This window comes from Zosterops lateralis, assembly GCF_965231275.1.
Source record: "Zosterops lateralis genome assembly, chromosome: 9".
In the NCBI taxonomy this organism is placed as follows: Eukaryota; Metazoa; Chordata; class Aves; order Passeriformes; family Zosteropidae; genus Zosterops; species Zosterops lateralis.
Window position 1 is genome coordinate 30001119 of NC_139769.1, and position 13565 is coordinate 30014683.

Consider the following 13565-nt stretch of genomic DNA (forward strand, 5'->3'; position numbering starts at 1 on the left):
CTACTGTTTCAGGTTTGGCATTTTCAGCTTTGATTGATATAAGAAACTCAATATTTTGACCATGGCAAAAGAGAAAGACTTGTAAGACTGAAGGAATATAAGATTTGGTATTTGTGCTCTGTGCCATGGGCTCTGTTCTTTTCACAGCCCAGCTCATCAGCCCTGAGCTGCTGTCACATTTTTGTCATGAGATCTTCAATTTGGGGTTGACTCTAGAAGATTGGAGGGGAGAGGTACATAGATGGAAGAAACATGTTCTCATCTGCAATTTATTAAGTATTCTTTTGCAGTGCTTCTCATAAAAATGTTAGAATATTTAGGTACGCATTGTTTTTCTGGTAAAGCAGCTCCTTCTTCATTTTATAGACATGTTAGAGTTATGTTTTCTACATCTGTACTCAGGAGCATGCTTAGGCCTGAATCCCTCACTGCCAAGTAGTCTGTAATAAAATAACTTGCTTTATTTTTCTTCAGAATTTTGCAGTAGTGTCTGAGAATCTGATGCTTCATTTTTCAAAGTGTGCTTTAAAGCCAAGTGTGGTGAAGCAGAGACCATTGTGAAGATGTTGTGCAGTTTTGTCAACTGAGAGAGAAATATAAACTGAAACAGAAACACAGGAAAATTCTATTGGGTATATTTAAAGTCAGAATGTGGTAAACTCTTGGATATTGATTTGAATATTAGAAACGTTTCTGTGAGGCATCTTAACAGTTTTCACTTTCATCAAATGCCACAGAGTGAGCTGTTGGCACTGGCAGCCAGAACTCTGAAGTGTAAACAAGGCTGAGCCTCTCCTTTTCAGGAGTAAACAGGCACAGACCACCAGCAGTTCCTTACACTACTATTATTTTTCTTCTTTTTTTAATAGGGATCACTCTGTCTCAGCAGGTTCACAAGCCACTGCTTCTTGTTTCTCTGCAGCATGTGGATACTGCTCTGGCCATATCAAATAGTACAGTACTATAGAATATCTTTGCTTTGGGATTATTTTCTGCTTCTGCTGCTTAACTGCTTTGCCAAGCAGTTGCTTGGCTTGGGTGTTTCACCTATACATTTTAAAGCCCTGATTGCAGGATATTTAATGATTCCCTGCCATCAGTGGCTGCTGACAGAAACAAGGTTGAGCATGATAGCTGTGAGTCAGGTATTATCCCCGAGTATGAATGGAGAAACAAATCCAGAGACAAGTACCAGTGTTGGTTTGGAAATGTAGTCCAGAGGCAAAAATGTCCAGAGGTTTTTTATCTGCCGTTCCCCAGCTTTATTTCAAAGCTGTTCTTCCTCAGTTTATGATTTTAAAGCAGTTCACTCTTTTGCCTCATCAATGCCTGATAATTGTTAATGCCTCATCCTAATGGCAGAGGTATTCTGTGGATATCTACATTTGCTCTCAGTGTGCAGTAAATACTCCTGAGATTTGTACTCTCAGCTGATGCAGAGAATGAATCCTGCTGTAAACCAGCCTTTGTTCCAACCTTTCCAGTGTGGTCTGTGCCTCCAGCTGTGAGCTTGATTTCTTTGAACTTGAGGTCTCCACACAGACAGGTTTTGGCTGGTGTCTTGACCCTCCTTTTCAAAGCTGGTGTTCTATAAGGCGTTGATAAGTGGTGAACAAACCAGCTCAATTCTCTTGATGTAGCTGAAAGTGCAGTTGGGCCAATGTTTGGCTCAATCCTGCATTTCAGAACCTGATCATTGTGTGCTTGAATTTTTCTGCATAAATTTTAATTCTGTTCTGTTGTGGAGAGAAGCCTCTGCTGCTGCTGTGCCTTAGCCAGCCTGAAGTGACAAAAGAACCACCTCTGATATCTGGAAGAAGCTGAAGTCATTTAACAATCTCTCTTCTTTGAAGCAAAGGAATTCTGTTTCTCTTATCATCCAGTTTGCTGACGTTGTGTCCAGGGTTTCTTTTGCTGTTTTGACTGAGCGCGAAAGTTCCAAAAGCACAGAACACTTTTGAAGCGGTTTCTGCCCCTGGTGAAAATGCAGTGGAGTTCATTAGCCTGGAAGTGGTGGCTGAGACCCTGCTGGGGGAAGGAGAGCTGCTGTTGTATTTTTTGTATCCCTTGTGCCATTTTGGACTTGAGCAGTATTTATTTTTAGTACATTTAAACAGTGCAGAAGGAAGGGGCAGTTGTAATATGGCATATTTACATCATGCTGTCAGTTCCTGGCAGCTCCCTTGCCTGTCGGAGAACAGAACTGGTCCATTAAGGATGTGAGTGCTACTTATGCCCACGAGTGGTGAGACATCGTCTCCAGGGTGGGAAGGCCTACACCAGGCCAGCAGGTTCGTTTGTTTTTCTAAGGTGGAGTATGGGGAATTTTTTTCATGTCACAAGGACAGGAATGGGCCATTCTACCTCCCACTTTTTCCTTCTTCTCCTCTACTCTGGAAAAAGAGAGGCAAAGTCTCTACATGAGATCAGCATGTGCTGGTTTTTCCCCTCATGTCACGCTTAAGTTCTCTGCCCCTTTATAAAAATAAAAATCTATAAATAAAAAAGAACAAATGCTGAGGGGGACAAACTGGACCCACAGTTATGTGCGTGTAGTCACTCGTCGAAGTGTGCCTAGCCCCACTCCTCCCAGGCTTCATGCATTCCCTATTTCTTATGCTGTCAGCTTCTTGGGATGGGAAACATGCACAAATAGTCCTGGCTGGAGCTTTTTTTGCCCTACCATAATGTAATAGTAATTGAGCTTAGGCTGAGATGTTGGGCTCATCTGCTCTTGAATTAGCTTGTTCTCCATTTCTGTATATTTTGCCCCACTTCGGAGGAAAAGAAAATGGCAGAGTTTTGCTGCCACACGTTAATGTCACAGTAATACCTTTCTCCCGGAATTAAGCAGTCTTTAACTCTGATCTCTCCTGTGTGACTCTGTTTGCCTCCAGCACAGGCACCCCGTGATTTCAATTTCTTGGAAACTGCCCTGTCTCAGCATGTGGGTAGGAGGCCATGTAAATAAATACCAACCACTTCTTAGTGTTCAGTAGGCATTTCCTTTTTCCTGGTGGCTGCAGAAGAAACACTTTCTCACAGTTTGGCATCAAACATTTATATAACTTTCCTGCTTGTGGAATTTTTGTTTAGACAATCAGATTCTTGGTATAGTTTTTTCATCAGTTTCTATTTTTATTCATCTGTGGTTGCTTGGTTTGTCAGTAAATAGTGTCTGTCAGAAGAAACACTTCACCAGAAACTTCTTAAATTTTCAGTAATTGAATACTAAATCATGATAAGCCTATTCTGTAATACTGAAAGATAAGTTTTAAAGAAAAAATTAAAATTATCTTGGAGTTTTTTTCTTAGCTATGATGGAATATATCTGCCCAAATGGAATATTTCTGCCCAAAAGATTTTTTTTTATATATAACCTGTATGAAGTTTTTGAATTAGAATACAAAGTATCTTACATTGCCTTGCAGTCCAGTTTTCAGCTGAAAAAGAAAATACTTGCTTTTGATACAAGGTTTAATATATGCTAGAATATTTTTCAAGAGTGTGTCCCTTTGTCATGGCAGCAGAGCTAATACATTGTTATCCTTTTTTTTTCTATACCAGTTAGGACATAAATAGCAAAACAGATCATATGAATATAATCAGTATTAAAGGATAGGTACTTCTAATTTGTGTACATAAATATTTATAAGATCTTTATTTAGTATTGTTTACTATTATTTATTTTTTGTATAGATAAATTATGAATTTACATGGCTTAATTTTATTTGTCTCAGTGGTAATTCTCAGTGAGTGGGTGTGGAGTCCCTGCTGGGAGAGCCCCAAGGCTTCAAACCATATGGATTCTGGAAGCAGAATAGAGATCTGAACTGTGCTAAACAGCTACAGAGTGGCACAGAACTAGACTTCTTTATGGGAGCAGAGCTTCAATGAGAGAGTGAAGAATATACCTGTGTATATTCTTTTGTGAGGAGTAATTTCTAGGGTGATTAAGATAAAGGCTGTTTCAAAATCCATCAGATGCTTTTTATGTAATACACAGAATTTGATAACCTTTGTATTCAACAACAGAGACACTGTGCTTTTCCAGAAGGGCTTTTGAAATCTGCTTTTTCCTCTCCCGAGGCCTGCTAGGAGGCTGTCTAGGAAAGTGAGCCTTTGTTGGCCATGTCACGGTATTTTTATAGTTTCACTCTTAGGGCCTTTCTCATCCAGCTTAGTTTTGCAATCTGCTGATGCTCAGCCAAGATGAATTGCATTTGCCCTCACAGAACACACATTCAGCCCAGCCAGGATGTCTTCCAGTTCTGTGCTCTGCAAGTTGCTTGGTGTATTCTGGGAAACATATTGAGAAGACTGAGTCCTAGTTTGGTTTGTCCCTTTGTCCTGTCTCATGGCATGCGAAAAACTGATGTTCCATGCATATTTCTTCCTTGAGCCAACATCCATGAGTGGATGTCCCAGCCCAGAATACTTCGGGAAGTGCAGGGTGCTGGACTTCAGAGCTGGCTCTGGTGGTGGCTAGGCAGAGACCAGTCAGCCTTGCTTCATGCTGCCTGATAAGGGACTGTAAGGGAATCTAAGCTCTCCAGCTTTGGCGATTTATTGAAATTCTGTAGGGTCAATGGGTAGCCAAATTCATGAAAACCCCATTTAATATCCACTGGAAGAATTCCAGGGCATAAAACCTCTCTGCACTCCATTGCTGCCATAGTGGCACCAGCCTTAACAGTACCTTAATGGCTTTTAGAAGCTGTTCAACTGTGCTGTGTTAATACCCCTGTCAGCAGTGCTATCATGATGTGCAAGCCCAGAATGAGGACTTGGAGGATGGCCTCTTGTCTTTGGATCCTTCTATTTAACATCTGGTGTGTTTGCAAAGCAAACTGGAGAGGTTTGCTTCAGTTTATCCATCAGTGCAAGCACTTCAAAGAAGTTTAACACAATGAAAATAGCCAATATTCTCAGGAGATTTTTGGGGTTTTTTATTCTGACATAATAAATTACCTTGCTAGCCCTTAATTGGAAGTCACAGGAAGGAAGAAACCTGGAAAAGGTGAAATTCTGTAAATGCAACAAAGGGTTATGATAAAATTGCAAAGCAGTTGGCTACAGCAAGAGTGAATAATTCATTCCTATTTGGAGGAATGAGGTGGTTAAATTAGAGTCTGATTTTGTTTGTACAGGGTACATATAAAACCTTGATAATGGTATGATTTTGATTGATTTGTTTGGGTTTTATATTTTTCACTGGCAGAATGAAAGTTTCTGTGTGGGTTTATTGAATGCTATGCTTACATAATTAATGATAGCAACAAAGTAGAGATGAATTTATGTCACCAGTTACATCACTTGCTGTGCAGACATAGAAGAGTTCCTTTTTGATCGGACAGTTTTATTTTAGTTAAGTCTGACCCTTGCCTTTTTAGAATTCAGAGGAATGAAAAATAACAAATGTAGATGTTTATGTATTTGAGGTGAACTTTTTTAATTAGGATATGTTTTTAAAGGGTCACTGAAAAACAGAACTGAAACTGAGGTTTCATTTCTCTTGCAGGTAGGTCTATGAAAGATAAGCAGACATTTAAATTTGGGTATTTCCTTACGATAACAAAAGTACCAAGGTCATTACCAACTCAGCAGAGCTTGCTGACATCAGGCTTCTTCTCACACAGTGTTGTTTTAATCCATTTCTTTTTCTAGGAAAAAGAGAAGAAGTATATGCTGCCTTTGGACAACTTGAAAGTGCGAGATGTTGAAAAGAGCTTCATGTCCAGCAAACACATCTTTGCGTTGTTTAACACAGAGCAGAGGTAAGAAAATGTGCTACTCTGCAGATACTTCTATCAAATGGTACCTAGCTGAGCATTTTAATTACTGTGACTGCAGTTCTGCTGTTTCCACCATGTTGAGTACACAAGGTCTTGATATTCTTGATTTATCTGCTGCTTTGCTGTTGCATAAGCATGGGATGAAAGGCTGGTGTCTGTCGAGCCACTCATGGAGTGAAACAGCTCCATGATGAGTCAGCCAGTCCTTCCTTATGGCTGAATAATCATCTCCTGATCCTTTTTTTGTTTTATTTGGCAGTCACCTAGGCTTACCCAAACTTTCATGACTTCTGTACCTTGTGACCAGATTCAACTGGTGTAAATCACAAAAGCGTCATTGCTTTTCACTTTCTCCAGTGGAAAATCTTGCCTGTCACTAATCTTGGGACTCATTTGATTGTTTGTTTGGGTTTAAACACTGCTGAATGGAGAAAAATTAGATTCCTCTACTTCTCTAATTAATAAAATCTTTGCTTTTTAGCTTTTGCCCCACACTTTTCCTCCCAGACTCTTCTCTGTTTTAAGTGGGGCAGGTGCTCTATGGAGGCTACTCCTGATGCACAGCCACTTCAGATTACTGTGCACAGTTTCCTTAAATGTTAAAAAAGACATAAAAGTGATGTGTCATTTTTATTTTTCTTTTAACTGAGGAGGAGAGTTGCATTTTTAGCTGTCTCAGTGGAATTGCATTATAGCAGATAAGGCGCAATTTCTGTAAGTTTGTTTTTTTTCGTGCAAATAAGTAAATTGAATTGCAGGGTTAGCATGGATAGATATCCTTGTTTTCCTCTTCTGCTAAATTCCTTCACATCACCAAGGCTTGGCATTACCTTCAGATATTCAAGATGAAGAGGACTGGATGTGCCTCTCCTCAGAGGCAGCTGTTTTTGCTCCCAAACTGGCCAGAAATAGTGGCCAGAATTTCAGAAGCAAGGAGTGCCCCTCCCTCCTGCAAAGCAGAAGTAAAGCATGGGATTTCTGGGCTGTCAAGTTTCTGCTGACCCCAGAAATGTGAGGACACAATGTGAGTCTCAGTGTGAAGTAGCCCAGGAAGGCTCTGCCTGTGTCTGCTGACACCTCAGCCAGCCAGCAAGGGGACATGGTCTGCCAGGAGATGCCCTTTGAAAGCATGTCACACACATACTAGCTGGGAATAACATTTCAAATGCTTGACCAGCTGCATTTCTAGAGCACAGGAAAAAAGCTTTGAAAAGCTTTTCATGTTCTTAAAAACATAAATGATCTTCAGATGATGGAAATGAATATAATCCTGTTGATTCTTGCTGTAGTTGTGTGTGGATCATCCCAGTATTGTCTGTACATCCATCAAGAAATGTAACTTTGTCCTGGTGGCTGGATAGCAGCTGTACATATTAGGTTACTTCCATGAGAAATTTGTTAATTTTAGCTCATTGTTTCTCCTTTGGTTTAACTAATGGCTTTGAATATTATCATTCATCATAAATATTAATCATTGAACTGCTGTGAAAATCCAAGAGAAGCATTTCCATTGGCAAGTTTGGGATTTATTTAGGTGGTATATAGCTGGACATTCACATTTTCACTTGATCTTCGTCCATACTAGACATCAAGGATTTCAAAATCAGATGTCTGAAATGTTTGCCGTGTCTGTCATAGCCTTGCCTCTTTGGGCTCTGAGTAGACCCTACAACCTCTGCAAGCTGCTCTAAAAACATCCTTCCATCCACATGGGCATGTTAAGACATGACAGCATAACAGTAAGACCACAAAATACCTTTGCCTTGGGAGAGGCAGATCATGGAGTCAGTCTTGCAGCTTTAAGGGAGGCAGAAGTTATTTTTGAAGAAATATTTATTGAATTCTAATTAAAACAGCAGTTTCTCTGTTACTGTAAAACAGCTGATTTTTGATATTTCTAAAAACCTGCCTGCTGGCACAAATTGATCAAAACAAGATTAGTATCACTTTCCCCTGAATCCTGAATTTGTAGATGTGTCAGCAAAAACAGAAATATTTTTTCTCGAGTAGAGTGATCTGGCTCGGGACTCTGTCCCCTATCCCACATTCTTAAGAAAGAAAGGATTGATAAAGATACATTGAAATAAGAATTCTTATTGTTATTTTACTTTGTGGTAATCTGTTGAATCCTGGTTTCTGATGTGTGTGTGAGTATGGCTTGCTTTTCAAAGATCATGTAAAAAATTAACTTAGTTTCTGGTTGGCTTTTTGGTTTTTTTTGGGGGGGGGGGGGGGTGGGGGGAAGGATGGTGGTGGAATGGTTCCTTTTTTAATTAAAAAAACCCTTAGCAACTGAGAAAGAAATCAGCTTTCGAAGGTCTGCCCACTGAGGGTTTTGGTTATGGAACCATTTTGCTATTTAAGATGTAGATCGTTAAAGAACAAAGGCAAAATCATCTGTTCCAGCTTCCATGATAGTATGGAGATTATTCTGTATCTCTTTTTTTCCCCCCCTGTAATATGCAGATTTTTTTTTCCTTGACTATGATATCTTTCTTAATGTTCAATTAAATTGTTTTAATTTTCAAGCAAAAACCCTTTAGGAGAAAAATTTTAATGAGCTTGTTCTCTTTTTCATTCCCAGCCCCTCACTGCATAGGTATTTGCTCCAGCCATATGTTTCTGATACTGTACATTTCAATAGTTTCCTGGATTATGCACTGCATTTTTTCCATTTATGAAAACCTTTCCAGCTCTGAAATACAGTTACCAGGAAAATACTCATTTCACTGCATAGAAGGAAAAAAACATCTTGAGTTAGCTGAGACTTGGGGATAGATGGCAAAGGAAACTCACAGTATCTGTCATTTTGATTTACTGCAGAAGTCAACAGTTCTCTGACAGGAATCAAATGTGACTTGGTAATGTAGAGTAAATGGAGACTGTGACGATTGATTTCACAGTGAAGATAAATTCTCATGAAATGAACATCATTGTGTGTTTATGAAAAGGCTGTGTTGTGAAATAATCCAATTATTTTCATGTTACTTTCTAAATAAATCTTAAAAGAAAAAGAAAAAAAATGGTGAGGGTGGCAAAAGGAAAACTTTGCCTGAAATAGTTTACAGTATTACTTAAAGAACAAGGAGGTTAGGTTTGTTTTTCTGCAAAGTAAGTAATAAATTTAATTTTTTTGCATTGGCTATCTACTTAATTTATAGATGCTACAGAGGACCTTTGCAGTGGACTCCTCTAGTTTCCTTACCTTAGGAGTTCTAGATATTATAAAACAAAGTAAATTCAAGTGGGTGCCCTATGATTCCTGGATCATTTTTGTCTGTGTCCAGCTACACGAGCCTGCCTTTAAGCAACTGAGGATGAGCTGTGGGTTCAAGCAGTGTGTACCTAAACCTAAAGCTGTCAAGTGAATACCATTTTGTGTTAACCATCTTCTGCACAGGAAACTTGTGGCATGTCTGGGTTTTTTTAGACTGGAAAAAGAGATCAAATATATTGAGTATTTAAAAATAATTATGCTATAGGAAAAGAAAGAATGTATGCAGTACTGCTGTAGAGCTTACTGTGAAGTGTTGTAGACGTAGCCACTGATTGACTTTCTAGGCAGAGCTAAGGACGGAGAAGGGAGGATTTTGTCAGCATCTCAGCTTACATTCAACAGATGAACCTGTCGTATTCTCATTGCTGTAAGACTCTTGTTCAGAGCTCAAGAACAAAGAAAACAAATTCTGTCCATCTCAGAAAATTTACTTTCCTTACAGGATTTAATTCCATAGACTTGATTTATTCTCCATGTATTTCTTGTAAAAATTATTCACTTATTGGTGCTTTCTCTGTTACCCAAGTATTGTGGCCTGGGACAAGAACTGTAGTCTAAATGTGTCTCCCTTAAGTATCTGTGCAAGTCCCACCATTCCATCTCCCCCGAGAAGGACAAGCAGTTGTTAGTTCTCATGATCTTGCCCTGTTGATGCACGTTTTGCATCAATGCATGCAATTTTGACAGATTGTTGTTCTAAAGTAATCTCTTGCCTTTGCAGTAATGTAATTTCACTTTTTTCCTGATTTACTGGTCAAGAAATTGTTGTATTACTGTATTACAACTCCATTTATATAATACTTCCCTTTTAATTAAAGAAATTATGCTGAGTAAAATGACCTGTTTTCAATTGCTAGAAGCAGAGAAAAAGCTTCTTTCCACCTCTTCTTCAACTCTGGAGAGATGAATTCTCATATAGGAGTAGGGATTCTACTAAGTACAGGATTTGGAGGTTATAAATGGTAGTAGGCTGAAGTGTTTGTTAAGTTGGTGAATTTTCAAGCCTTCTCTACCAATATTGAGAGTAGCAACCCCAGAGTGAGGAAAGGTTGCCTGATGAAGAGTCCCTAATCAGCAGCCTTTCTCTGCTCCTCTTCAGACTCATTCCTTTCCTCAGAGCCAAAGGAGCAGAAGCAGTGTGTGAAATTCTGCCTTCCTTCCAGGGGAAGATGCCACCAGTTCTCCTTGTCCTTTGCTTTCCTGCCCAACCAGGACCCAGATGAAACGAGTAATGGCATTGGTTTCCTCACCTCTGTGGTTCTGTGTAATAGAGGGCTGCGAGGAGCAAGTGCAAAGCACAAAACTATTCCTTCTGCTTTTGCAAGAGTGGGCTCCTGAGAGCAAAATGCCTCTCAGTAATCATGAAGCAGTGGGACAGAATCTGCCATCCCTGCTCCAGAGCTGTCTGTAAACACAGATCTTTAATCTGACAAACAGATGAATGTCCAGAGGAGAGCGAGCAAAAGGCTGTTCTGAAGGCACACAATAGGACTGAAAATAGAACTGCCAGATGAGGAATTGTAGCTACTGACTCCTGAGTACACTCTGTCAGGAATCATATTGCACAGGGAGCTGTGGTGTCTGGTAGGACCCAGGAAATTACACTGTGTCTACTCAGGAAAAGGTATCCCTGCATATTTTGGATAGATCTTGTTGGCTGTGTGTCGATCTAGGAGGGGATGGAGAACAAGTTGTTTCTGGGACTCCAAATGTACTAGAGCTTTGAGTACTGAATTTCTGGCCATGGGCAGCAACTGGTTAACTGCTATCCATATATAAGGGAAATTGGGCAAGAGCCAAAATAAAGGGAACCAGTGAAAGGAGACCGGGTCAGAGGAGGTGTTGGATAGAAGCCAGGCTAAAGGAGAAAGCCTGAAATGAGATGTATGTTTAGTTACTGTTTTTGAATTACTCAGAAAGCTAAGCCTCAGGAAGAGCTGGACTGTAAGCTATTCAGAGCCCTCTCTGTTCGAAATGGAAGAGAGAGAATCTGTTTAATTAAAAAGCCCTACAAATTTCATCCAAAAAAAAAGCTGCTAACATTTCTAAACAAACTCCTAAAATGTTGGAGAGTACAATATTTAAGAACAGGAAAAATAAACAAATGCAAGGAATTGCCAACTGTTTTCCCTTATTAAAAATAAAGAGAGAAAAAAAGAAAAAGGTGGTTTTTTTCTGGAATATATTCTTTTTTGTCACTATTGACAAATATTTTTTGCATGACAAATAAGAGGAGAGAGTGTGGTGCAGGTATTGACAGCTGGGGGCAGCTTTTATGCGTGTGTGGCCCCGAGGCAGATTCCAAACCAGGCTTCCATCCCTCACCGCCAAAGGCATCGAACTCTCTCCTCCAGGGACTTATGGAATATTTTAGTGGCAGTCACTGTTACTACTGTGGATTTTGGCCTGTGTGGTGTTAGTTTTGGCTGCATTTCTGTTCTGGGTTACATATAGGACTTGAGATACTTCATTGCCATGGCTGGCCTATATACTGAGCAGCCTATATCTTTTGTTCATTTGCACCTTCAAGTTACGGGGGTTTGTGTGTGTGTTTTGGGCGTGTGGACTTGAAAAGATCTGTATGCTTTTGGGAGAGCACTCACATGATGTAGGTGGCAAAATCTCAAAGTGTTATTATTTCAGGACATTGTCTCAGAGATTGTCTCCTTGGCTTTTCTGGATATTAGAAAAAAAAAAAAAAGAATCTTCAGAGCCATGTGTAATTAATTTTAATTAGCATTCACATTGGAGTGATCTGAAATGGTATGCCTTGATAGAAAATGTTAGTCATTGCTGTTAACTCAGAGCAGATGGCCATTTTTGTTTCTCCAAAATATATGATTTGCAGGGCTTCTGGTGGAGCTTTCTTATTTGGGGGGAAAAACAAAAGTGCATATGCTCAGACCAGCCATTGTGCAATTACAGATGTCCAAAATCACAGAGTAAGACTGAATTTGAATAAGCAGAGTGTGCACTGTGGAGCTGCAGGTTAAATAGATAGAGAACATACAATTTCATCCACGATTACCTTTCCCAAAGCTAGAGTGTCTGGATTCTGTTATTTTCTCCCCTTTACATTTTAGGTCATTTAGGTGACTTATTCATTAAACTCATATTCTGTATGTTTTCAATTTCAATCAAGTAAGAAATACCTAAGAATTTGTGGGTTTGTGTTTTTCATGAAATAAAATGGAACCAATTTGCATTTAGTTCTAGACATCTAATGTTCGATTCTGCTTCCATTCTAATAGAGACAAAATGTTTACAAAAAATCGCTTTGAAATCTCTGTAAAAGAAGATATTCCTCTATCTCTCAGTCTGTGAGTAGCTTCACTTGTGTCAGTGTGACTGCTGAAGCTAAATATGGGTTTGTGTTCTTTAGGGGGTTCAAGTAGTTTATAGGCCCAATTCTAAAAAGTGTCACTAGTATGCTTGCTGTGTAATGGTTGTTCTGTCTCCTCCCACACTGGCAAGAATAAATGCATTTTTAATTCATCTTGGTTTGTATTTCCTCTCTATAAAAAGAAATTTCATGCATATCCAGTACAACTTTGTCTAGTGGATCCAGATCCAACTCAGCCTAAAAGCTCTCCATGCACATGGTTATATGTGAGTATGCATTAATATATATGCACACATGCTAACTGGGTTTGTAATGTGCCTGCAGTGGTTGCCCTTCAAAATTTTCTAGGTTTGCTGGAGATAAATATTCTCTTAGAATTAAGAAATTACAAGAGCTACAGTCCATCTTGATGTGCAGCAGCGGAGTGATGTGCAGTCACCCTGGAGGGAAACCCACTGATGTTGCAAGGGCTGTTCTTTCTGGGTGATTTCCAGGTGTGGTATTCACTCTCTGGTCCTGGACTGCAGAGATTTGGTTTATAGGCAGTCAAGCCTTCCCTAGGCAGTGCTGACAGCTCAGGCTTCAGGGTGAGTAGAAGGGAAATCTCAGTAACTCACAGCTGGGTCACTCTTCAAACTTATCTGGCATTTCTCACTTTTCTCTTGGGCGTTTTCAAACACCTTAATCCAGTCCTGTTAGGATTCTTTTATGGTGGGAGGAGTTAAAGAAACACCTGTGGACATTTCTGTATTAGGCCCTGAAATATACAGGGGAAAGGAATTAAGAAATCAAGGTAAAAATAAAGTGAAGAAGTTGTAGGGTAAGCTGGGTGGCTGCTGTGATGGGACTGGCCTAGAGAAGGCATGTCCCAAGTGTGGAACCTTTCCAGAACTGGAAGTGATGCTTTTAGCCCAATTGGCTGTTCATCCTCATGAGCAGTTGTGTTGTATTTTTAGTGGAAATGCAGTTCCAAGTTGAGGTTTATTTATCTAGAGTATAATAAAATCTGCAGATAACAAATGGTAGCCTTTTGTATTTTTCACTCTGGGAAAAAAAGACAGTATTGTTAGTATTATGTTCATTTCCAGTAATGCCACTATAGTTATATTTTCATGTATTATGCGTGATAGTACTTCACAGTGATGAAACT

The 13565-nt window shown here is 39.5% G+C and overlaps 1 protein-coding gene across 2 annotated transcripts in view; it reads left to right on the top strand.

The window, feature by feature from the left end:
- Positions 1-13565, top strand: part of DNM3 (dynamin 3) — a gene marked incomplete at both ends in the record, with an annotated part of 168274 nt that overhangs the window by 96408 nt on the left and 58301 nt on the right. For both annotated transcript variants that reach the window (XM_083867687.1, XM_083867688.1), the window contains one exon: positions 5668-5777. In XM_083867687.1, coding sequence (XP_083723813.1) covers positions 5668-5777 — 110 coding nt within the window. The remainder of the gene's footprint in view (positions 1-5667; positions 5778-13565) is intronic.